This window comes from Diplotaxodon limnothrissa, linkage group LG7 (genome assembly GCF_057381915.1).
Source record: "Diplotaxodon limnothrissa isolate DT_005_m linkage group LG7, D_limnothrissa_male_GT1.1, whole genome shotgun sequence".
NCBI classification, from domain to species: domain Eukaryota; kingdom Metazoa; phylum Chordata; class Actinopteri; order Cichliformes; family Cichlidae; genus Diplotaxodon; species Diplotaxodon limnothrissa.
This window is the reverse complement of record NC_140602.1, coordinates 11,580,024-11,606,972: the sequence shown is the minus strand read 5'-3', so window position 1 is coordinate 11,606,972 and position 26,949 is coordinate 11,580,024. Positions and strand designations below refer to the sequence as shown.

Sequence of the window (26,949 nt, the reverse complement as noted above, 5' to 3'; positions counted from 1 at the left end):
ATCTCTAAAATGTAAAAGTATTACTCACTTTTGCAGTTCAAGATCTCTCAGGGAAATAAAGCTGGAACCCATGAAATCATCAGAGGTCCGATTTTTATTATAGACCTGCAACATTATTAGAGGTATGGCATGTATTAAATTAAACATCTCTTGGCCTTGCATTCAGACTGAAATTGTCCGGTCTGGCACAAGACCAGTGTCCCTTGCAAAATGCAATCATATATAAGCAGCGCCTACCCGAACTTCTATGTTATATTCTCTGTCTCGGAGAGGGTGGGAGAAGGACTCGTTCCAGCGAGGGTTCAGGTCTTTATAAACCACTTTGCTTTTATAGAACTGTTTTCCTTCAATTTTGAACTTCACATAAGGATCACTGGTACCTAAATGAAACACAATAAAGGGCAAATCAGCAAGAGAGTGTCGTGCGACACAAGTGGAGGAGCGATCTTATGTGTTAAATTATCAATCATCAAGCTGGTTCCATGACAGCATATAGAGGAAGTGGAAATACTAAATGGAAACTAAACGATGTTAGCAGCTTGTCGCTCTATTAGTGTACACTGTGCATGAAAACGCACATTCGTATACACTCCCTCCTCCCCCCCACATGCTCGTCGTGTGAGAGAGTGAAATATGTATGGAGGAGGTGCACCCCACACATGGCAAAAACAGAAGAATGTAGCTGTTTAATTGTCACAGGGTAGAAACACTCGCCAGCATGAGGCTACCAGAAACCAAAATCTAGAAGCAACCAGTGTTAATCCTCCAAGCTTGTTAAGAAAGTCTGTCTGTGAGTGGGGTGGGGGTAAGGGACTTCTTTGTTTCTGCAATTGCATGCAGATTGGCCAAAAAAATGAAAGCCAGCCCCATGCCTTCATTTGTATAGGGGAATAAAGGGGTGCTTGAGAGAGCCTGCAGGGAGGCTTGAATCACATGACAAAGGCCCTGTGGGGATGGGCTGTCAGGCCTGTCAGCTCCCCACTCCAAATGAACATCTCGCAAAGGCAGGCAGGACCCACAGCAGCTCCACCCTGCCAGCCTGTGACAGGGAAACCTCCAGGCAGCTTGACAGGAGGAGAATGTGGCAGCTAGCAAGGAGAAAAGCTCTGGCATGACTGAGAATGGTGACGATGGAAATTAATAGGGGGAAAAAAAGGGGAGAACAAAAACCAAGGAATGGGAGAGGGGAGGGGCTGGTTATGTGGGTCCTTTTAGAATATGTAATGACAATGTATGCCATTGGTGAGCTCTTGGCACTGTGTTGACTGTTGGGCAAACAGTGGAGAGATAGGGGGCGTGTGGGGATTGCATCATCACTGTGCCATCTTGTCAGGGGAAGTGAGGTCTCAACTAGCTTAGAAGTATGGCTGGGAGAGCCTTGTACCACAAAGCAGCACCATTTCAAGTACCACCACCATATATAGCTGTTAGGTGATGGGAGGCACAGCAAGGTTTATAATTGGTTAGAAGGAAACTGATGAGATTAACATAGCTTTAAAATATTGACCTTCTACGAGGCCAATTTGAACACATTTGTTCTAACCTTAAAATAAAAGCCAGAATGTTGCTTTCATTTTGGATTCTTGATCAGCCTTCACAGTTTTCTCATATGTTGTAATTCAACCTATGACCACGTGAGGGTGTAGCTTTCCCAGAGTAAATGCCGACCTAGGCCTCAGGGGAAAGAAAACTTTTTTGCCTCTCACAGATCAATGCCAGATATGGGGGGAAACAGTCATTTAAGCACACAAAGATTTGAGACCACCTTTCAAAATATCTAACTGATTTTACACACGGTGACTCGTAACGTAACCAAAGCACGGCTCTGCCACTTTAGGAAGTAAACATCAAACTATCAAACCAAAAGACATCTCCAAAGTAATTACAGTGGTAGACAGCTTTGACTTTAGGAGGTAAGGGATGACTTTTCCACTTTAAAAATCTACAGGCAAACAGTCGTCACAATACCAGTAGTGTCTCATCGTATCGTCAGCCTCTTGTCATACTCGTTTGACTGCATACTTTTCTAATGTTTTGTTTTTTCTTTGTCCGTGCATAACTTCACATGAGATGTCTCACCTGCAAATAGGAGCTTTAACTGAACTGACCTGAACTGAAGGATATCTCACCTTACATTCCTGTCACAGTAACAATAAGACTGACAAGACCAATATGGACTTCACGTGCCTGTAAAACTTTATCAGATTGTCCCTAGGAGCCAACAAATAAAGAAATGCATTGTTTTACTGTATACAGGACATGTGATCTATCTATGATCTAACGTTTTGATAGATACGGATCCAACCAAGACTGTTTTAAAAAATTGCTGTTATAAGAACAGGATTTGATGTTAGTTTATTCAAATTTCTAAGATCTAGATGAGATCTTTTAATTTTACAGGTTGTTAAAGGTCGAGAGCTTATTTTATGGATCACCTGTAGGTTTTTGGCGTACCTGAGCGCTTGTCTCTGATGACCAGGTTTTTTCCTCGTTTCAGGTTGATTTTCAAGAGATACCTCTGGAATGGGGCAGGTACTCGATCCTCACACCCCCCTGTAACATCCTGCGGAGAATCACTGATATTTGTATGCATTTACCACACCAGATGATTAGCTTAATAAAATGAAGACAACTCAGTGGATACTCACTGAAGCATTTTCGTCAAAGAAGTCAGCTGATTCACTGGCAAGCTGTGTAAAAAAAATAGATTTTTAAAAATGTTGTGACACTTTATAAAATATAAAACTGCGCAATCATTTGAGTCGAGGACAGCCAAGCCATCTAGGTTTGTGTAGCATTCCAAGGGAATCATAATAGCGTTACTATTATTTATTTAGTCAGTTGTTTGCATTATTACAAAAAAGGTGTCTATTAATGTCTTGCTAATGACAACCTATTGCATTTGGGTGAAAAAGTCAGTAGATGCTTTGTAGACGTAGCATCTGAAGAGAAAGTGAATTCTGCTTGACCTCTTTTGTGCTTTTTCTTTTTTGGCTTGTTTGCACATTGTGTGACTAACTGGTAGCACAGGTTTTTATCTTTCTTTTTTGAGGTTTGTTTTCATTTTTTTTTATTTTAATCTAAGAGACATCTAAACAAAAGCGGATGCTTCTCTCCACACAGGGACTTTAACTTGAACACCAACCAGCTTTTGATGCTTCATCAGTTGAGTGATTTGCCTAAAAGCTCAAGAGATCAAATGTAATAAAACCAAAGGTCTGGGCTCAGGTTTAGAAAAGGTTTCATTCATGACTGCATACTAGAGGATACAGTAACTACAACATTTGGCTTCATTTGCAAAAGCGAGTGGAAAAACAAAGCCACACTATTTGAAAGCTAAATGAAAGCATGGAAAGGTTCAAGTAAATGTGTCCAGTGATCCTGGCAGTTTTTGTGCTGTTACTTCATGTTACATTTACCGCAACTATTTTCTTAAGCAACTTCTCGTGACAGTTGAGGTTCACTTTGATGAGATAACCTGTATATATATATATATATATATATATATATATATATATATATATATATATATATATATATATATATATATATATATATATATATATATTGGAAGGATAGATACGGAAGGACAGGCCCCTGCACGGTATGTACCACCGGCAGATAGAGGAGGTGGCTGATATCCAGAAATCCTACCAGTGGCTGGACAAAGCTGGACTGAAAGACAGCACAGAGGCACTAATCATGGCAGCACAAGAACAAGCTCTGAGCACAAGATCCATAGAGGCTGGGGTCTATCACACCAGGCAAGACCCCAGGTGCAGGCTGTGTAAAGATGCCCCAGAGACAATCCAGCACATAACAGCAGGGTGCAAGATGCTAGCAGGCAAGGCATACATGGAACGCCATAACCAAGTGGCCGGCATAGTGTACAGGAACATCTGTGCCGAGTATAACCTGGAAGTCCCGAGGTCAAAATGGGAGATGCCCCCAAGGGTGGTGGAGAATGACCGAGCTAAGATCCTGTGGGACTTCCAGATACAGACGGACAAAATGGTGGTGGCTAACCAACCGGACATAGTGGTGGTAGACAAACAGAAGAAGACGGCCGTAGTAATCGATGTAGCGGTTCCGAATGACAGCAATATCAGGAAGAAGGAACACGAGAAGCTGGAGAAATACCAAGGGCTCAGAGAAGAGCTCGAGAGGATGTGGAGGGTGAAGGTAACGGTGGTCCCCGTGGTAATCGGAGCACTAGGTGCGGTGACTCCCAAGCTAGGCGAGTGGCTCCAGCAGATCCCGGGAACAACATCGGAGATCTCTGTCCAGAAGAGCGCAGTCCTGGGAACAGCTAAGATACTGCGCAGGACCCTCAAGCTCCCAGGCCTCTGGTAGAGGACCCGAGCTTGAAGGATAAACCGCCCGCATGGGCGTGCTGGGTGTTTTTTTTTTTATATATATCAATCAGTTGGAATTGATGTCAGTTGTCACAGTAAACGGAAATCACTAGGATCCACTGACTATACATGTGCCGAAATATATAATAATAAAAATAATACTGACCTCTTCCTCATCCTCCTCATCTGCCGGGGTTTCATCGAGGAGATTCTCATCTATGAACTCGTTTATCGGCAGGGGAGGAGAGGGTTCTCTGTCTTGTTCTTCCACATCTCTCACCCAAGGCATGTTGGCTTTCTCTTCACTGGGAGTGCCACATGCTGAGTTCAGAGAGTTGCCATCTCCACTTTCCAAAGGTCTGCCCATAGAGTCCAACATCAGCTTATCTATACGAGCATTTTGTCTTTTTGTTGGTGGAGTCCCTTTTTCAGATGATGTCTTTTTCGGCTCAACTGATGAGTTCTGTTTTTCTCTATAAGGGTTTATTTGCTCTCCCATTGATTGTGCTCTAAACAGCGCTGCAGCAGCAAGACTTTCTCTAGACCCCTTTTCTGAGACTTCTTCACTTCTCTCTGGAAGGTCTGGTCTTGGTATGGGATCTTGTCCACTGTTAGACATTTTCTTTCCTGTAGGAGCTGGTTCAAAAGGGAATTTTGATAAGGCCCCTTTGCCTTTTTTGTCTATTTTAGCATATAACTCATCTACAACTGGGTTCGTTTTGTTCTCTAAACCAAAATCATCCATTTCTTCATAAATGCCCAGGGTCCCCGGGGGTGTGCTTAATCTATTCAGAGCTGGATTTGAGTGATCAGGCTGAAGAAATCTGGTTCTGATTTCTGGGATTGGATCACTTAGTTTGTCTGCAAACTCTGAACTTGCAATAGAATCAGTATCACTCAGACCAGGAGAGATGCCAAAAGCAGCAGAAGACAGCGAAGCATCCTCGGTAGATGCTTCACCTGGCACCATTGTTAGGTCGGGTACAGAGATACTTCGTCGATTGGCCAGATTCCTACCCTGCTTGGCCAGTGGCTTCTTGGCGGGCTTCTTTAAGATGGGAAACTTGGGTTTCAGACGGAATCTCTCCGCTAAATTCTTTTTCTTGTTCTCCATCTTGAGGGCTACCCTTTAGATTAAAATAATCAACAACAGTGAGTTAATTTGCTGTGCATTTTTAGAGGTCTAATGCACATAATTTACATAGAAGCTTCATGGAGATCAGCTGATGTGAACATACTGGAGACAGTCAGTGAAAAAGATCGACTTGGGCAACGAGTTAAAAGGAAAAGGCTGAAACTTTAACCCCTGCAATGTTTCTGTTATGCTGTAAGAATATTTTGCTGACATGAAAAGTTGCAGTGTAACAATGCCCCCCATACCTAAGGCATGGGGGGTAGCTAACGCTTTAATCAGCATGAACATTTTGGAAATTATATGCCATGGGCTTCACAGGAACCAGATCCCAACTCTGCTGAACAGCTCTAGGACATTTTAGTGTCCAACATCCAACTCTACCACTATAATTAGAACAGCGAATTATATTTTGGGGGAAGGATTTTCATCTCACCAGTAGGTTTAAAAAAAAAAAAAAAAAAAACTGGTAGAATTAGTGCCAAGACACACTGAAGGTAATGTGGCAGACTGTGCAGCCCAGCCCCTTACTCATCTTCCTAATGTGATTTATATTTCCTGTGTGACGTTTAAGCTTGAGTCAAATTTTATAAAGAAGAAATTGAATTTATATGGAGGTTTGTGACATATCAAGGAGGTAGGTAGTAGGTTGGCAGCATTATGGCTAAGATTTTATCAACATACACAAACCACATTGGGACGAATGTTTAGTGTGATTTAATGTGCCACTTTTCTGCCTTTCACCTTGATTCAACACAAAAAAAACATATTACAACAAAAACAATCTTACCAATAATGCTGACATAAAAAAATTAACAAATCTGTATTTTAAAAAAATAGCTGGATATACAGCAACCTGAATGACACTCAGTCTAATTTAGAAAAGGAAGACACTGGAACATACCTGTTCAGTTGAGCTTTGTTGTCAAACCTACAAACTGATTTAGTTCCCACCCAGAGCAGATGAAATCATTCCAACAGACAAGTTAGCTATCCCAACTATGGTCAACGAGCCGAAGTATTTAAGGCAACAGATCACGTAGGATCCCAGACAAGTGATTGGTGGAGGAGCAGCAGCAGGTGAAACTAGCCGTACCAGTCAAACAAGGCGAGTTTCAATGACTATGTGAATGCCTTTCAACTGTTCAGTCCTACCCAAGTTGTCTGTGATAGATGGAGCAACACAAAGTACAGTTTGACTCCACTTATGTGGGCTAAGAAAAAAAAATCTGACAAGAATTATGGAGTAAATTAAGACAACGTAGCGAGAGAGTAAACCAACACGGCAGCGTTGAAACTATGAAACAGTTGCTCACAGCACAGCAGCCTGTTATGCCAGCTTGCTCTGTGTTGATTTGTATATTTGACAGTTTATTTGCATTTGTGAGGCAATTTGTCTGTTTTACGACTTGCATTCTCTCATATGGGTTCCATTATAGCCCCAAGTATTTGAAAATATACTTAATACCTTAATCTAGCCTAATTATACAATACAACTGTCTTTCCTATGTGTCCAAAACAGTCCCAAAAATGCTGCTGATGGATTCTGCAACATGACAGGCATATGAAATGTCAGGGAGGATCTGGCACTCGGTAGCTGCCTCACCATACTCAACTCCATTACTTTCGTACACCCCCATATTTGTTTACAGTAGAACGTGGTTTAGCCTAAGCTAGTTAAAAAGGAGCATTTGTGTTTGCAAAGTATAAACTATAGCTTTCTGTCTACAGATAGAAGCTAATGCAACAGACACACTGGTTTTCCCTCTCTCTCTCTCTCTCTCTCTCTCTCTCTCTCTCTCTCTCTCTCTCTATCTTTGTCTGAGCCTAACAGTTGAGACTATATGACAACAGATGTGTTTGAGTCTGGACTGTCTTGTTCAATATTTGCTGATGTCTTTAGGAGATCAGGCCCACATGAAAGACCCTCTACTTGGCTTCCACTTGAAAGGCAGGGTTGGGCATCAGAACAGGGAAAGCCCCTATGGCAGGTGGCCTGTCGCCCTCTTTCTCGCTCAACTCAAACAACCCAAAACCCTGCTTGGTTACTCTACCCATGCACAGTGGACATCTTCCAGCCTAAATCACAGCTGGTCTCAGGAAGGAGAGCCAAGAACATGCACTTGGGGACAAATCTACTGAGTTATGCACATGCAAGCCTACAAACTGAATACAGTCATTAAAGAGTGAGCCTGTGGACTGAGTGGCCTAAAACATCCATGATGTATGTTTGATAAATGTAGTTTTAACTTTTTCTTCGTATTTAAGAGTATCAATATTATATTGATATAAAGTAAAGTAAAATTACAGTAGATGTATTGGCAATAATTGACCTAGCTGCTAGTGGTAGGCTAACAATCTGATTCTTAGCTGGATTACAATTGGCCCAGAGTTACTTCGATTACGAGATATGCTCAAAATGTGCACAACACCATTAACCTCCTGAGACCTGAACTCTTCCATGGCATGCATTTTTCATTTCTCTGTGATATTTGGGCTGATTGGGACCTGATGAATGTAAAAACAAAGATTTACCAGATTTTTTTTTTTAACCTGATTTTTGTTTCTAAGACAAATGAGAACCACATATGAGGATATTTGTTTAAAATTTCTCAAAAAGAGCCCGCACGGCAATCTTGCTCAGCTAGATACCAGGGAGGCCACAACTTATAGAGCCGTTTTTCACTAAAGCAGCAGAGCAGCCAGACACAATGATGATCACTGGCTGGCTTGAAAAATGAGGAACTCCATCATCTAAAAATAATTATATAACTGTGGCTATTTTCAAAAGCTGTTGTCCCAAAGACAGTGAATATGTGGCAGAAAGTACAGATGTTTTAAACATGAGATTGCAGAGTCGAGTTAATGAATGAAATGAGGCCTGTTTGGCTGCAAATAAAGTGGTTGCACCTTTGCATTATTACAACTGACAGTTGATGGAGGAAAAAGGGCAAGAAGATTTGGCCATATTCCTGCGCAAGATTTCCTGAACACGGTGTGCCAAATTTCAAGAATGCGCCCAAAAAATGTAAATCTTACCTGATCCTGGGCATTCCCCTTTTAAGTTCAGCTTCTTGGGCATTTGCAGACAATGTTATGCTCACCTATCGGATTGCTCCCTGAACACCGAGCGCTTGCACTGTGTGCACATTGCTCTTCCGCTTTAACAGTAACGTCTTTTTCTGACTGACTAAATTTTGCGTGAAGGATCACCTGGATGGATCGTGGATGATCCCTGGGTCTCCAGCTATGATCTAGCAGTTTTCAGTTGATTTCAATTTATCCATCCATTTTCTCAAACGCTTATCTAATTCCAGGGAGCGGTGGGCAGGCCGCGAGTCTATCACACGAATATCCGCGCTTACATCACAACACCAGTTCCCAAAAAGTCGCCAGAAGAAGCTTTTAAGCGCTGTTAAGTCAGAATAAAACAGAACTTTGCTCAGACCTTATTATGTCCTAGCTGAAGGTGCAAAATAATATTTATTTCAGGTTCACCTGTGTTGTTCATTAGTAAAATCCTCATCATAAAACTGAAATTGTCAGTTAATTTTTATTTTTATTGCTAAGTTACTGGTCTTCTTATAATGAGGATATACATGCATGCTCTTCATTTTTAAATTAAAAAACGCATTACAAAAAACACGAAAACAATGTTGAGATTCACAAACTCATTCGTTTTTACTTCACATTGGAATAAACTACATTTTTGTTTGTTTATTTATTTATTTTTTAATGAATGTCTTTGACTAATTAAATATGATAGCACCTTAACCAAGTTTCAAACATGGAGAAAAATGGAGTCCAGGAATAAAGTGCCAAAAACTGTAGTTCCTCTAGGTGCCACTTGTGGCTCTTTCCACAAGGGATTTAACCTGGTACAAAAAAGGAAAAGAGATGGAGTCTAGTTTATCCCTTCATAACAACTCTGAATGAGTACATTTTGCATAAATGAGTTAAGGGTGTGGCCATATTGAATGGCAGGTGGCCTTCTAGTCTCATTAGGCCTCACCTCCGCTATGAAGTGAGTGTTTTAATGCATGCTGTTCTAATCTTGCGCAGCATTTTTAAAGGACTAGCTGAGTAATGTTTTGAGTTGCCGTGTGGTGCAGACAATCCTTTGCTTCAGATTTGATGATTGTGTCTCTGTTGAACCCACACAGTTTATTAATGAAACTTGTTAACCAGTCTAGATAGCTTAGCTGATAAATGACCCCTCCAACACTAACACTAAGGATTAGTCCAAAAGGTGTTGATGCTGTCCAATGTTTATGGTGTCTGTGACCACTGTTTGACCATGTATTCAACAATTAATTTAACAAGTATGCATTTTTCAGACTCATTCCCCTGATAACTGACAACCTGATTCAGTTTTCCATTCTACCTTAATGATTTTATGGAAATGAATATTTAAATGTGTGACATATAACAGTATAATGCCTCAGATTTTCTACAGTGGTTAGATCCCACCACATGGTTAGATCCCACCACATCCCACCTTCCCCACTCAAACTTTAACTACACCCATGTTTACATGCGCTTAAGGAAGTGCAGGATTTTGTTGTTTCCCTCTCAGGTAATCTCAGCATCTGATTAGAGATTACACTGTAATAACAGTTCTGTACATAAATGGATGATGAGACCCTGCCTACACAAGATGTGAAAAAGCAGAGTTTTCTAGAGAAAGTCGACTTTAATTCAGAGAGAAAATTTTGGCCAGCACATTTAAAATAAACCAGCGGACAAAAGTCGGTTCTATACTTCGAGCAGTAATTGCTCAGCCTAACATCTATGATTCTGAACTATACTCTGATGGATATTTGATGCACTGAACTGTTCCCACTGCTTCAAGATTCAAGATCCTTTTATTTGTCACGTACATAGTTATACAAGTATAACACGCAGTGAAATGTGACCCAACCTTTCCCAACCATCAGACTCCAGCTGCCTGTTTAAGAAATCAAGGAATCACACGGAGAATGTGTGCAAAAACCTCAAGATTCAAAGTGTAAAATAAAATCATAATCTGTCTTTCGCTGATACAGGTTGTAACAATTACCTGCATGTTTTTTTTTTCTTACCTTAATAATGGTACCTTAGTCAATACCTGGGCAATAAAATGCTAATGTTAGAACTGTGCAGCTGGGCAGTGTTAACAAACTAATATGTAACACTGAGTGAACAGTTTGATAGTTTGCCATGGGGAAATGACCTTTCAGGATTTTTTACTTGTTTGACAATGCCTCTCTGTAAGTAATCCTTTACACACACACACACACACACACACACACACACACACACACACACACACACACACAAACTGCATTCAAAGTGATGAAAGTAAAAGTAAAGAAATAGTTCTTACCAGGGTTTGAGCTTAAGATTTAAACATTGTCAGTGGCCAAATGGGTTAAAACTGTAACTATTTAATCTGTTGTAGGAGAGGTAATTATTTTCAAGCCTGTGCTGACCTGTGGCTCAGGAGGTAGAGCAGGTCATCCGCTAATCGAGGGGATTAGAAGATGACCTTCCAATTTGAGATTAGAGATACTGAGGCCTGTGTTGCTCCTGATGTGTTCATCCAAACTAATGTGTGCGAATGTTAGCTAGAAATCACTTAGATGTTAAAAAAAAGTGTAGAAAATGAATGAGTGAATGGGGCATGTTGTTTAAGGTGCTCAAGTAGTAAAGTGCAATAGAAGAATCGGTTTGTTTACAATTTGGTAAGTAACTAGCAAGTGCAGGTGGCAGATGAAAATATAGTAAAAATATACAGAGTTGTCCTCTAAATGGACCCACCCACTAGTAAACACTTTGACTTGCCATGACTAGAAAGGAATAGGTGTATTAAAGATGTCTGCATTCCATTTATGGGAGGCCCTGCTATTACGTATGTTGCTGCAGGGTCACGGTTTACTAGGACATTGATTGGAACTGAGTCATGAGTCATTAATGTCATCAGCTCCACCTGTGATTTTCCTGCTGTCAGGAATGAAAGTCTATTGCAAAAACACTGTGTAGTCCTGTGAAAAACAAAACTCTTACTGCTTCCATGGGATTTAAGAGGGTAGGTTTCAGCTGCTAAGTGAGAACCAACAACCTTTACAAAAGCAGAGGGTTTGGTTTTCTGTCTGAAGCATCCAGGTATGTTAACACAGTAACATGGTCTTCTCCGGAATGGTCTTCCCAGCAAATCCTCTCCAAAGTAAGACCATACAATGTTCAGAGAAATTAAAAAAACCAAAACAAAACTGAGAACTATGCCTCAGACTCTACAGGCCTCAGTCCATGGCAGAAATTAGAAAAAGACTGAACAAATACGCGTTGGTTTGGAAGCATAGCTTAGCATAGCATCCAAACATAACACAAAACTTTGTACACGATTTCCTTTGAACAGATAAGACCAAAGTAGAGCAGTTTTGCCATGATGCACAGAGCCATGGAATCCAAACACAGCATATCAGCATAAACCTTGCATCATGGTGGTGGAGGTGTGATGATTATCTTTTAGCTATGGGACCTGGGCACCTTGTAGTCATTGAGTTGACCATGAACTCCTCTGATAAAGTTTAACTACAACTGAAACTATAGAGCGACGATTACATACACACCAGCAAATCTATAACAGAATAACTAAAAAGAAGAAGAAGAAGAATCAAGGTGTTGCAATAGTCCAGTCAAAGTCTAAACCTCAATTTGATTGAAATGTTTAAGAGACGTGTGCATAAATGAATGACTGCAAACCTTAATCAACTGAAACTGAAATGTTGTAATGAAAAGTGGGAAAAATTCCTCCACAACAATGTGAGAGACTGATAAAGTCACAAAGGAAGCAATTACTTCGACTTTTTGTTGCAAAAGCTGTTGAATCATGGGGTGTGTTTAGTATTCTACTGAAATTCTGTAGAACTTTCCTTTTTTCAAAAAGCCTCAAAAGGTAAGGAACAACACTAAAAATATCGAACTTATAACAATAATTCACTTTCCAAATAATGTCTCAATATATAAAAATATGACAACTTTAACTTTGACTTTTGGTGTGATCAGTGATTCAGTCCCCAAATGGTTTTTTGTTGTTTTTTTTCCCCTTCTCATTGTCATGTTAAAGCCTATACTTGTGTTGTTTTGTTTTTTTACATTTTATTTTTCCCTTACTTTTTGGTGTGTCCATTTAACCTCATATTCATATATTGATGGCTCATAACGTCTGTCATCTCCCATCTTCCACATACACATTTGTATAGTAGACATAAAATTAATATAGAGCCCACTAATAAGAAGCTTTAGTCAAAGTAGATCAAGAGAGATGGAATAAACTAGTTTTCCTTTGCAGTACATTCCCCTGCTTTAGTAACGGCCCAGCAAACTATTGACTAATTCATTGTACTGCAGTGCCTCCTGCAGGCAATAGCATGCAAATACACTGTTCTCTACTGGTGCCTGTAACAGCTGAATGCAAAAAATATGGTTTCTACTATATATAATTTGTAGCTGTTCTAACAATAATATTGTTGTATTAACTTGACAAACTTAGAGATTCTTCATTGCAATACATGGAAGATTTTCATTGTAGTAAATACAAATTTCCAAATCATATACAATATATAAAATAAAATCTATGTAGAAGTTAATGCATAGGCAGAAAATTACTTAATATTACACGTGATCACACATGATTGGATTCAATGGACAGTTATTTGGGTTTTTTTTCCAGTGCAGTAGTCCTACTTTTTCATTGGAAATTAATATGATTTTAAAATACACAAACTGGAAATTTAACATTTCTTATATAAATTCTGGGTTTTTTCAAGTTTTTAGACGCAATGTGCTGCCTGTTCAGCTTGCATCTAATTGACAATGGCAGTGGGCCCAGTGAACCAAATAAATATAGTACACCGATATAAGAGACGAGGGGAAAAACAGTCTTTGCATAATTCAAAGATAAATAGACAGTGAGATCAGACTGAGCATACACTGAGGTGTTTAATAAAGTTGACAGTTTCTACTGTTTGGGACTTCACAGGAGAACAAATTCTATGAAAGAGTTGTTTACTTCATTTTATACAGAATAAGAGAGATAACCTAAATTACACATTAAAAGCCAATATTTTGTACTTTTGTGAAGAATACAAATTTTGTACAACATCTAGCATAGTATCTTAATTGTTTAATAAAAAGTTCACTTGAATATTTATGCTGAAAATAAAGGAACACATTCAAGGGAAATAAAATGTAGATTAACTTCAAATCTATTTTGATTCTGAAACAAATAATGTCATTATTGGCAACAAAGTCCAGCTTGTGCCGCCAAACGGTCTGAGCATTCAAACCGAAAACAGCTTCTTTAGTTAAGTGAACTATCAACTACAAACACTTACCAAACACGTAGTTCTGTTTATAAAAGCAGTGAAGCAAAGCAGTGTACTCTTGCACAGCAAAGTGAAGAAAGTCCTCGACAGAGGTTCATTGATTACCCTTTCCTTTCACATTCATCAGTTGTGCACAACTTGGACAGAGACCAAAAGAGCAAAGTGTATCGCAGTGCATTCGCCGTGCGTTTTCTTGCGTGTGTCCTATCTGAGACGAGGCAGGTCTGGTCATGTTTGCTTGAAATCTGCATTGTCTTTGTTTTACTGAGGGAAAGTAAAAGCGGTGTCATTTCTCTTTGGGATAAGGCATTTTCCTAACTGTGCATATAGATAGAGCAACTACAAAATTCCCTGATATGTTATCGAGTGCTAAAATATGTGCTCAACTTCGAGGTGATGCTGCCCAGACAGGCAGATGGTTTTCGTTGTAGTCTTTTATTATTGCTATTCTCACCAGCTGTGTTAAAACTACATTACACTATGGATTACTATACACCATGTGAGTATGTGGAAATTGACATAGGGTATCCAAATAAATAATTTAATGAAATGTATTAGACCTAACTTGTACTCCAGCAACTTCCTTCTGTGGCACTTTAGGAGGCTAACAGTCTTTAACACTCGTCTTCCTAATGCACCGCAGACTAAACGTGACCTGTAATGACATCATATTCTGTATGTTTAATGTGAATCGGGGTTAACTGCATAGATCATTACAGACGTGAGCAACCATGGAGCTGTTGATGGGGGCAGCATAGGTCAGAAACCTCAGAAACGCACACAAGAAAAGCCATGGCGAAGACACAGCAACACTCGTCTTGTACAGCAAACTTCTCATACAAATGTGTGCCTTTCAGCAGTGAGATTGAAGTCAGTCAGTGTGTTTTATTATGATTTGGCTGCTGAATGATTCCTTTCCAGTGAGGATGAAGAAGAAAACAAGTCACAGCCCCTCCCCCTGAACACCATCTCCTGTCTTTACATGACCTCAACAGCTTCAGATTTTCACTGTTCCTCAGGCTGCACTACTCAAACGGGAAATGGAGATAAGATGAAGTTTGCGTAGCCAATTCATGACACACATGGGTGTTTTTGCACACAATTGTGACGGACAGTTCAAGCAGACTTACATATTTACAACTACACGTGGGAACAGGCATGACTGGTTTTGTACGAAGGTCAGCAGCCACTTCTGCCATGTCCATGTGTCTTCCTTTAATTGCATGAACCAATAGCACGATAGCGGAAATGGCTTGAGAGATGACGTGTCTTTCAGTTGAGCTACACGCATTAACAATAGATTATTCCTCAGTGAGGGGCTTGGACCTTGGACTTGAATGGTGGCAGTGTATTCAGCAGCTGCTAACACAGGCCAGCACAATAGGTGAGAAGAAACCCTATTTCCCCTAGCCTTGTGATTATCCTTAAGAAATATGAAAATAGTGGAACTTCAACCTCACAGCATTGTTATTACAATGTCATCAGGACAAACAATCACCACTAAACCACTAAAAAGAGAGACAAAACAAATTAGCCATCTGGAACTAAACACATGGGAGTTTTATGTTGGCGGTTCATTTTCAAAGAGACTAACATAATAGTAAATATTGACCAGTGAATGATCTACTTTTTTTTCCTTTTTCTTTAAGGGTGTACTCTTGTAAACTTGGCTGTAAACCACAAAAATATACTTTCCTTGAAAACGGTGATCATACAGTACATTCAGCATGTACTCACACCCTGGTAATATATATTAAAGTCGCTATTTACACAACAAAAGACGACGTTTGGCTCAAATGATCAATTACACAAACAGAACAGCAAATGTTCATGGCTTTCGATATCGATTCAAGATCTGGTTTACATGACTTTAAACTATATTAAAAGCACAATAACAAATAAGAACTGTGACGAAAGAAACGGTGCGTTTGAGTGAGTTGTTAGGAGAAATCAATGCAACTGTACAAAACAACACAAAAGAACAGCTTTGGCTTATATTACTGATGAACTGTTACACAAACGTGAACATGCTGACTTTCTCACCAGCTCAACTGGGCATTATCTTAATTGCACATTTACATACCCTAATCTTTTAAATTATAAAATGAATAGTTATTGTCATTATTGCAATAGATTCTGCTCCTATCTCATTTTTACCCCCGACATTTATGTTTCACGTATTCGCTAAAGTAGTCTCAACTGTTGCAACGATTTACTGTAGGATCAAAATATCTGTGTAACTTCGATAAAAAGGACCAGTGTGCTGGATGTTTGAGTATCCAACGGCAGGCGTATATTACAGCATTCACAAACATGTTTGAATTAGTGTGTAGTCAACTGCAATTGAATTTGTTTTTTACGTTTTGAAGGGGGGGATGTGTGGCTTATAATTAGAGCAGTATTTTCTTCCACGGAGTCGGTCATGTGGGACAAACGTGGACAAACCTTTCACGTTTCTACATTGGCGGCCTCGGAAGGGGAAAAGTGAGGGATCAATTTGCAACACACACCATCGCAGCTAAATTCTACCAAATCCCACACACTGGTCCTTTAAACTGATGCGCGCCTGATCCACTCAGTCAATAAATTAGGAGAGGCCACTTAATATAAAGGTCTTGTGTGATTACAGCATGATTTTAAAGACAGTTCTTGCAGTGAAATATCATATGCACGGGTCCTCAGCCTGAAAGCAACACAATTTTCTCTGACTGTTTGCAACTTGCAAGCACAACAGCAAAAACAGCAACTACATGTAAGTGTCTGACTAGACCAGTGACTAAAGTAATCTACCGCCTATTGTTTAACGATTTTCTTTGAACATCTTTCTTCTGCAGCGTCTCCTGAATTGCACCAAGTACCTGATACCACCTGTTTGTGCATATAATTCAGTCCACCTAGCTGAGTTTTTAATCTTATTTTATCAGTCTGAGAATTAACTTTAGATATGTCCTGACACGTCTTATTACATTACATCTCAGTCATACAAACTGAAGTGGAGTTGAATAATAGCATGACAATGATAGCTGTAAGGACCCTTGCTCTCTCTCTCTCTCTTTCTCTCTCTTTCCCTCACTCTCTCTTTTTCCCTCTTTCTCTCTCTTTTATCTCCATGTCTAACCCCTCCCTCTCTCTCTGACCGGCTGGTGACTGGAGGCTTGATCAGAGCTCTTTATGTCACCCATGTGTCCATGCGCAAGCGCTTGACCGATGGGCTCTCCCTGTCCTCCGAGCCAGCAGGGGGTCTGCCCAGCCCCAGCGGGGAGTGGAAGTCTGGCCGGTGGTCCTCGCGATCACTGCCATCATATGAGCTACAAGACGAGCTGAGGCTGTCGGCAGGTGAACGTCCCAGAACTTCCTGTCGGCTGGACCCTTGCTGCGGCTGCTGTGAGGGGAACCCAGACGGGGTGACGCGCTCCCGTGGCGGTGAGATAGGCTCAGACTTGATGTTTATGCTCTGGCTGGTGCTGATAGATAGGTTGGAACCCTGAGGTAGGTGACCTCCGCCACTGCAGCAAAGATAAGCGAGACATTTTGTTCTTGGTCAAAAACAACGAGCAAACAAATATGAACTGAAATAATGTGAAAAGCCAGGACTGTAGATGTGTGATTCAGTATGATATCACAGAGCACAGTGGGTGTTGCTTTTATGTGAGGGCGTCTGGAGAGTGTGCTTTTGTTTGTAAGTGTGTTACTCACACCAAAGAATTAAGAGCTGCTTGGCCCAGTTGATGCTGTTGCCATGCCGACATGGAGCCCAGCGAGAGCCCAGGAGAGCTGAAGCCCTGTAGGGAAGAGATCTCTGCACTGCTCAGGGAGTACTCTGTTAAAAAAAAAAAAAAAAAAGCAACCACGCACACTGAGAACTCACTCGCATTTCAGTTACAACACTGTGTGCCACTGAGAAAAGAGCAGGAACCAACAGCGTGTTGTGCAAATAATCTCGGCCAAAAAGGTTGTTGTCAGTCTGGGAGGGGGGTGAGCGAGTCCAGACTCACCAGCAGGATTGTAGGAGGTGGTCATGCCTGAGTAGACCAGGCCCTGTGGGGGTAAGCTGGGGGTGGTGACAGACACGACTGGAGTAGCCAGCGGCTGGGTGGACTGGGAACTGCTTATCCTCTGAGTGTTCTGCAAAAAACACAAACAACAAAGAAAATACTTTAGCTCAAAACATGGCACTATAAAAATATCACACTTGGATGCTAAACAGTGCCAATAGTATCATTTAAAACACTTCATTTAGCGTCGTGTTACTCGACTTAGAGGCTGCGTGCCAAATCAGCCATATAATGCCAGGGGCAGGCTGCACTGAATACGACTTATTGATGAGTTTTCACCTGTGCCTAATGTTTTCAAAATGTAACTAAAGCATTTTCAGTTTAATGAAGCTGTAGTTACTGAATAAAGTAAAATCCTTTCTTTGTTTGTCTTTTGATCCTTTTATTATTTTACCTGATAAATACTGCAGATGATTCAGTCATTTCGCTAAAGTAGCTCTTGGGCAAAGTTAAAAGTCCCTAATGTAAAGGCTACAAATGATCCAGTTTTTTTAATGACTATTTTTTTTCAAAGTGTTCCATATTCTGTACTAAAGGTCGTGTCAAGAATGTGCATGTAATAATAAAAGCTGCCACAAGGTGGCAGTGTAACTTCATTGCTGTAAATGTTCCGCTCTTTCTGATTTTTTATTGACTGTGTGCATTAAAAAGTTTATGAAAGTAGATTAAAAAATGAGGACACCTAACAATAAACTGATATATTTAGTCTGATTACCTACAGATTCGTTTATATTTAATATATACAGAAAAACGTTGAGAGAGCTTTGCAATAAATTTAGGTAGAATTCTGCTATTCAAAGTAGAAAGCTGACCGACGTCAGTACAGAATTGCTGATGTGCAATTAAAAGCACGACAAATACATTTTGTTAGTGTTATTAAAGAGTTAAGAACACTCGTTTTGGGCAAGCTCCACTCCACAAGAGTCCACCGCAAAAACAATCAGAGTGAGCCATTAAAGTGAGTCTGGAGATCAGTTTCACACCCGAATATTATGTATATGTATATATATGCGTATATGACACATATCAGCACCCAGAGTGACACACAGCAGAGCCCCAGTGGTTTTTAGTGCAGTGACTGGCATGCAGTCCGCAAAAAAAATGCAGCTTGTTGTGGTCATGCAGTAAACTCTTCAGTGAGTTGCAGATCCACTAATGAAACGCAGCAAAAGTTTAGAACAATACTATAAAATTCCCCCGTGTTTAATGTAACAAACATATGTGCAGCTGCCAGCAGTCGTGTTTGAAGCGCCATTGCATCATGATCTACAGTCGATGGCTTCCTCGCATTGTTCCAACACTCTCCAGCCAGATGACTTCACCGAGTATCTCGTAAGGTGATATCATTTAAGATGATGTAATCCTCTCTGGCTTAAAAAATATAAATGATTTATAATTTACTCATCACTCTTTGAGTTGTAAAACATGAAACTATGCGTAAAATAATTTTAAAAAGTAATCACTGATCTGCTTTCTCCCCCTCTTCCTTTCTCTCGCTCTCCTTCTCTGTCACACACACACTTTCACACATAAACTCTGGTGGTATATGACTAACATTGACGTGTTGGGAATAGAGGAGCCAATTTAACAGGCCGAGGCAATTTTCACAGGCCAAACCCAAAGCATGCAGTGTTAATGTTTTTGTCGTTGTTGTTTTTGTTTTTCCATGTCTTGTTTCTTATCACTGGGAGATCTGAGAGCCAGTCTCCAGTGTGCGCGGTGCCTTCAGTCTAGCATCAGTGATCACCGGAAGCACGTTCACATTGCAGCCATTTGCCCAGGCATTTCTCAAAACTCACCAAATCCATTTCCTCCTCCTCAGACTGCCCTCAACAGAAGAAAAGAAGAGAGTTACAGAAAAGCAGCAGAGCGGCTGTAAATCGCTCGGGGTGGGGGGAGGTGACAAGTGCAGGAATTTACAGTAAAAGGGACAATAATAAATATAAAAACTTCTGGTGACCAATCACTGGTAAATCCCGCTCTCTTTGAACAAAGCAGCTAAATTTGCTTTTTTAAATGTAATGCAAATACATGCTGTCACCAAACCGTAGCACGTGTGGGTATGAAGCGCTGGTGCTCCGGTTTGTTGGGCTATAAAATTCCAGTCTTGTAAATAAAGAAGATGGAGCAGTCGGATGTCAGTGAAGCTTACACAAATGAGAGCTGACATTTGTGAGTGGCACTGAGATCAAATCATAATCACCAGAAATTACGAACGAAGCTTCTCCGCTGGTACCAATAATGGCTGCTTAGTACTGTGCACTTAAAAATCCCCCCTGTGCTGGGAGGAAGAACAAGAAGCCCATTTTCCATCTTTTCTGTGCTGTGGGACATACTGTGTCCACGCCGGGGCTCTTAATACCCACACTCAATCAATAGCGGTAGGAAGACACGACAAGGGCGACAAGATATTATCTGGCTCACACCCTGGGCCCCTGATTAAGTCTTCATCTACACTCTGTCACACTGAGATGTGATTAATTTAATACCATTATGGCCTAATGACAGGCTGTCTGCAGACCTGCCACAGCCCACGCCCTCAACAGCCTCTACCAGTCGAAAATACTTCGTAGGCTCAGACAGAACAGGACCTCCCACCCTGCACCTCTTGCAACACAACCTGTCCTACTCCTACGTATTCCACAAGCAGACACAGTATCACACAGTTGTTTAAACACTGCTCCAGGCCAGCTGAGGTTCAGCAAAGGAGGAGCAGCCACAGTAACCAGAGGTTTATTTACAAAACACATCGGTTTTCTGGAAAGGCTCCTGTTACTGACACCACAAACAACACACAGAGGTGAATCAGGGTATTTGCTTGCAACTGTCTTTAAATCCCGCCCCAACCCCCCTTTTACAGTTTTCTGAATGTCGATTTGTGACTCGGAGGGTCTGCTTAAACCTCATGTGTTTGCTACGATCAGGGCACCCTGAAGCTTTCTTCTTATTATTGTTTTTATAGGCCTCAGAATGAATGTGAATAATGGAGGGAGGGTGCAGATCCATGGTTCGGTCCACACTGAAATAGAGGTGAACACATCTCAGACACTTACGCTACCACACTGAGCCCCACTTCTCAGATAAATAAAAGTCCTGAGTTCAAGTGTTCAAGTGAGGCGGAAACCTCAGCTGAACACCACGCTACGTTTTGTGATAACATCGAAAACATGTTTGGGCAAAATCCAGGCAAAGTGTTCTGCTACGAAGGGCTTGATAAAGACACCAAACAAAGCTCTGCTCTGCCCTGCAGCAGAGATATTTAAAGGTGCTTCAGCTAGTGATACTCGTGTGCAGTGGTGTGCTCTCTACTCACCAGCGGGGGCATCATCCCTTTGCTTGATGGAGGGATAACAACCCTCAGGTCTGGCTTGCGGCTTCCCATTCCCATGTTCCCTCCAGGGGGTGGCGGAGACTTGGTGGGCATGACTTTACCCAGGCCATTGCCACTGGCTGTGCTGAGGAGGCCTGGAGAGCCCCTGGGGTTAACAAAACCATTTCCTGCAGATGCGCACAGAAACACATCATCAAACCATGCACTGTGACTGACAACACTCCCAGTCATCAACCAAACCTCTCGCGCTGTGTTGTTTTCCAGCTTGCTGCAGCATGCAGCGTTAAGTGTTTCCAACCCTCTGGGAAGTTTTAATAGACTGGGATAATTATCCTGCACATTTACAAAAATAAAATGTCCATTTCAAAATTGATGAGCCCTTTATTTTTACTGTGAATGATTACATCAAAGCCAATTCTTTGCATCTTGGGACGAGGAGCAGTTCACTGGCAAATGTACTGTGACTGCTTAAAAGAAATAGCTGAGGCCATTACAATTGAATAAGAACAATAAAATGTTGTTCTTTGTTGTTTTTCACTGTGCACACAAACAGCAGCATGTGCTAGACTATCCCCACACCATTCACACCTAGGCATTCATGATCATTAGTCATTTCCTTTTCTTGAGAACAATTCAACTAATTTTAGGAAGTTATTTTCTTGAGTTCCAACAACATTTTAGGAACTCCCTCTCCCTTTTCTCATTGGACAACCACCCTTGAAAAACATCGCTATATCCACTGGGTGTGGACCGATCGAAAATAAAAGAAGTAATCGTATTGAACCAATATTAAATATAAATCTTATAAAAAGGTGTTAAAGCTACAATAAATGCCACAATACAGAGAACGGCTTATAGTTATTATTATTATTATTAGGACTTTTTTTTTTTTTAAAGAAATATGTTTTTGGTAGTTTCTCAATTAAAATAAATCTTTCCGAAACAAACTGAAAATTTCTAAATCACCATAAAGTGTCTGCATCCATTAAGCATTTTCTTTTTAAAACACGTTTCACATAAAGATGTGTTCTTCCCATTTCTATCATGCTACAGTACCTTATTTTGAACCACAAGACACTGTATGACTCATCTGCACAAGATCTGCAGTGAGATTCTGCAGATTTCACACAAAAGAGCTCTGATAAAAAAAAACGGACTGCTGAATTCTTATGAAAACAATAACCAAACAAAAGTAAGATTTCAGGTGCACTTGAAGCTTAGCCTCACTTTATTTGACTTAAGTCTGGAAAGAAAAACTATACTTTAAGAAAAACACACTCGGAAATCCTGAAAACAAAGGGAAGAAGGAATTAATGATATCTAGCACTGCATCAACAGATCAGTAACACTTCAACAAGTTGCTGATTTCTCTATTGTGTTCAGTTTATCCCAGTGAAACACAAAGTGTGTGCGCAACAAGTAGACTCTTACATAGGAACATAATGGAACAATAGCCCGTCTGACTACAGATAAGGCCAGCAACAATTCAAGGTCAAATAAACAGTTATGAAGTGCACAATAGTATCTCACCGCTGAATCAACAGTATATGCAAGCAGCTACTGCCATCAGCCTTCACTTTGATCATATAAGACTACGCTGCTGCAAGACAACAATGTTTACAGAATTAGCAGATTAAATGTCCAAAGCCCCAAAAATAGCGAGCCTGATTAAAAGCATGGAAGAAGTCATTCAGTGGGAATGAGGAGCAATGAGTGCAAATAGAATTTCAAGTAAAGAAATGGATTTCAATTTGGCAATTTGGCAAATAAAGACCTCGCTGATAGCAATCAGTGAGCTCGAATATTTTACTTTGACAGAAGTCTGCCTTGTAACGCTGAGGAAAAACAACACGATGGAGATGACTAAAGGCCTTTTTCACATCAGAGATTTGTCTTGCAGCATTGGAGGCCAACCTTCGCAGCCAAAACTGTCTGACGTAACATTGTTTTCTAATAATGCTTTGCAGTAAAATATCAAAATGTAATCCTTGCTTTGGTTTAGTTTGTTTTTATTCCCTAATCATATCAAAAATCCGACTCAAAACATATATCAAGTAATAATGTAATGCATCATCTGGTGACACACATATATATAGCCAAAAGAAGACATAAATGATTTTTCTAGGTTTAACATCAAATTTAACTTGCATATGTTTTTCTCAATTGCGTGCATAATGTATTGTTTTATTATGTAGCTCATTGATCTTCAGCTCAAATAGGCTGTTTAAATAAAGGATTCATTCATTCATAACTGATGTTTTAAAATGTGTCCACATTACAATAATGTTTGTGGGTTAAATTTCCATGTATGCTTTATGTTTTCATGCACTTGCATATATATTTATACATTTATCTATATATATTTCATTATGTCTTTCTCTTGATAATCTGCTTAATTTTATTAATCTGGTTTAACTGTTTTTTTGTCTGAAAACACTTCAGGCTTAAGGTTGCAGCTTTGCTAAAACTGCAAGAAGGTTCCTTCAGAGATGTTTGTTTCATACCTGCAAGCTACGTAAGATACAACTTGCATATTCTTAGCACTTGTAGTCATACTAGCACTAAGGTTCTGTTGGTGGCAATGATGGTTTATTTATCAGTGAAAAATCTCCACAGCTGTTTGACACAAGAATATCACATCATTCATAGTGGCCACAGCACAAGCACACAAGTTAAAAAAAATAAACAAATAGCAAAGGAAAAGATAGAAAGGATCACGAGATTAGAGTACAGAGTCTTTTCACATGAAAAGAAATGATTGCACATATGCAGGTAACGCGAGCGTTCAGCTTGACTGGCTTGTGTTATAGTTGGTTTATTATGTTGTTTAAGTATGTCCTTTTTGTGCCATGGAAACAAACTTTCATTATTAAAAACAGCCTACTTTAAAGTAGAGATGGCACGATACCACTTTTTTATGTCCGATACCGATATCATAAATTTGGATATCTGCCGATACCGATATGAATCCGATAGAGTGTGTTTTTTAATCAATAAAACTGTTTTTTAATATCTTGCTGCATTTTGTATAAGTTCATACTCAAGTTTAAATAAACAACAACACTAAAGCTATTCTGTTATACCTGTTTGTAAAAAATACACTGCCCACAAAATATTTCATAGTTCAGCAACACTGATCAATCTAATAAACTTAAACCTACTCCATCCTTCCTATTCTGGCATTTTAAAGAGTACTTAGCAGAAATATTAAGCAACCTAACTAATAGGGTTGCAAACTCCCAGCAAAAAAAAAAATAGGGAACCACCCCCCACCCTCCACCTCATGATGCTTAATCGACGTAATCAACTTTAATTTGATGCAGTGTGAAAAAAAATGCACAGAATTAAATTATTTTTCAAGAATAATTAAATAGATTCAACATCTTTCTTCAACAGAATTGCAGACTGCACAGATGGTACCTTCCCAAAGGAAAAAGTACTATAGCTTACTAGGGTATATTAGACTTAACAGTTACTATATACAGTAATGGACTTCTACATATTTTACATCAGATTAAAAATTTGGGTGTAAGATTCAGATAATTATTTATTAAAAGCTAGACATTTTAAATGAGAATAAGAAAGAAAAGTATGTCTTTGTGCCCCCCTTTTCCCTGTTAATGTCCTATCGGCCCCCCCTGGCTAAACTTTGCTAGATCCGCCCCTGCACAGTTACCAGCCATCAGCTACGTAGAAAAGGATCCTGGTGTAGAAAGTAATATTAAATAAATTCTAACAACAGCTTATCAAGGTTAAACGTGTTGCTGTTGTTCAGCCGCTGGTTTCCTCTTTCTGGTGCAAACTGGGCCAAAAACAAAGAAGAGAGACGGACTCGCGGCAGAAAAGCCGATCAGCTGATCATTGAGCAGTTTCATGATTGAAGTAGCAACAGGAGAGGGAGGGAGAGAGAAGAGGCACTCGCTCCATATATCGGTTGTTAACCTTAACGTGGGAATGCTTTACAAACATTCAGAGACAAACTTACAGACTTGCTTTACTTCTCTCTGGGATCACTTCCTCGGAGATGAAATGCTGGTTTGGTAGGGAGGCTACAAATACACACAGCCGCTCTATCACGTGAGCACACTGCTCCGACGTGCTACGGTTATGAGCTGAGTTACGCCGTGTCGCAAGTTTTGTGAGGTGCTTTTTTGATATTTAATGGATCGGATTACATTTTTTATTTCTCTCCGATATCCGATCCAGTAATTTACGTCAGTATCAGACCGATACCGATAGGCTACGTAATATCGGATCGGTCCATCTCTACTTTAAAGTCGTTAAAAATGTAGACATCCACTGATAAGTCGTCTTGCTTACTCATAGGCTGATGTAGTGTATATGTGTATTGCATTCCTCATCCTCGACTTGATAAACAAGCTGAAAACAAACGAGTTGCCCTCTTTAATCACATATTGAAAATTCCCTCACCATAAGGACCCTGGCAGAGCATTTGTAAAAATGTTACAATCGAGGAGGCAAAAAATGAAGAACACTTTCTCTATTTTCCAAATGTGAATATTCTCAGAAACGTAAAAGAAAAACTCACAGCGTTCCTGTTGTAATATTTCTAATTCTACATGACTTAAATTGTAATATTGTCACACTGTATCTATTAACATTTCAGTTATGTCCTTTCGCCACCTCATTTAAAATACATTTGTGTCACACTATTGGCGATTTCATTACCGGTCGGAGACACAAAGACCCACAGTCTTGTGTTTACTGGCTCATTTAGACACGGAATAACCCACCTGACTTGCTTATGTGTGCAATGTGAGTTTGATTATGACTTCATACGTCTGACGATGAGTGAAGGAAATAATTCTTTGAAAATAAGTGAGGATGAAAACACGTCTGAACAAATACACGGCAAAGTTCAATGGGATCCAAGGTAACAGACACAAGTTAAGACCAAGCCTTCAGCATAGGGCATGTCACCGGGCTTTTCTGCTCTCATTCTATATTCAGACTTCTCTTAACAGATCGGTTGTGCTGGTAAATCCTCTCTGACTGAAACCTGTGCACGCTGAAAGCTGTTTGGTTTCTGTTCATTGTTCTGAATTATTAAAATGGTCTGGTAAGGGGTATTACATAAACCCCTGTGTTTACAAGTGAAACATTCGGTTTTCATTTTAAGTTTGGGGAAAGAAAACACTGTGACTTATTGTGTCCAACATCCCACACGCGCCAGGCTCAAGCAAAAAAAAAAAAAAAGGGAGGGGGGAGTCTTGATGAATGAGAAGAAATGATAGAAGTGAATCAAGGGGCTCCAAATGCAGTTTTCCAATAATAGCTAGATGCCATGTAGCCTGCGGTCCTTTTGTTGTATCTCAGCAAACTAATTTGAGACAGGATGTCCCAAGTGTAACTGCTAAGAATGAAGTCAGATGGAATAACTGTTCACGCCCCATAAAAATTTTAGACTGAAGAAAAACTGAAACACGCATTTGACGTTGGAAAGTATCCCTCATTATTCAGCAACTGCGGACATCCAAGCAGCCTAAGATTAATAAAGTAAAACTACAACAAAGAAAAACAACTTTCTGAAAACAAACTCCGGCACCACTGAGCCTGTTACTTAATGACATCTGGTGGGCATGCAAACAAACTTTGAAAATGTGTTTCAAGACCTTGCAATCATTCAGTATTAATGAAGGCATGTATACAGCTCGCAACCATACTGCATACCAGAGAGCACTCTCCT

At 40.1% G+C, this 26,949-nt stretch overlaps 2 protein-coding genes across 14 annotated transcripts in view; both read right to left on the bottom strand.

The window, feature by feature from the left end:
- Window positions 1–5,469, bottom strand: part of mctp2a (multiple C2 domains, transmembrane 2a) — a 31,788-nt gene extending 26,319 nt beyond the window's left edge. The window contains exons 1-5 of one of the 2 annotated variants that reach the window (XM_085357392.1): window positions 4,522–5,469; window positions 2,649–2,690; window positions 2,455–2,563; window positions 238–380; window positions 29–105 (exon numbers count right to left, since the gene is read on the bottom strand). In XM_085357392.1, the coding sequence (XP_085213518.1) occupies window positions 29–105; window positions 238–380; window positions 2,455–2,563; window positions 2,649–2,690; window positions 4,522–5,469 (1,319 nt within the window). The other variant, XM_085357393.1, reaches the window with a different exon arrangement.
- A 7,927-nt stretch (window positions 5,470–13,396) lies between these two features.
- The window catches only part of mef2aa (myocyte enhancer factor 2aa), a 71,441-nt gene continuing 57,888 nt past the window's right edge, over window positions 13,397–26,949 (bottom strand). For 5 of the 12 annotated variants that reach the window (XM_085359196.1, XM_085359201.1, XM_085359193.1 and 2 more), the window contains 5 exons: window positions 21,225–21,409; window positions 19,711–19,734; window positions 17,852–17,981; window positions 17,553–17,676; window positions 13,399–17,362 (listed from right to left, as the gene is read on the bottom strand). In XM_085359196.1, the coding sequence (XP_085215322.1) occupies window positions 17,026–17,362; window positions 17,553–17,676; window positions 17,852–17,981; window positions 19,711–19,734; window positions 21,225–21,409 (800 nt within the window). In that variant the 3' untranslated portion in view covers window positions 13,399–17,025. Of the gene's footprint in view, window positions 17,363–17,552; window positions 17,677–17,851; window positions 17,982–19,710; window positions 19,735–21,224; window positions 21,410–26,949 lie in introns of all 12 variants that reach the window. The other 7 variants (XM_085359203.1, XM_085359198.1, XM_085359204.1 and 4 more) reach the window with 6 other exon arrangements.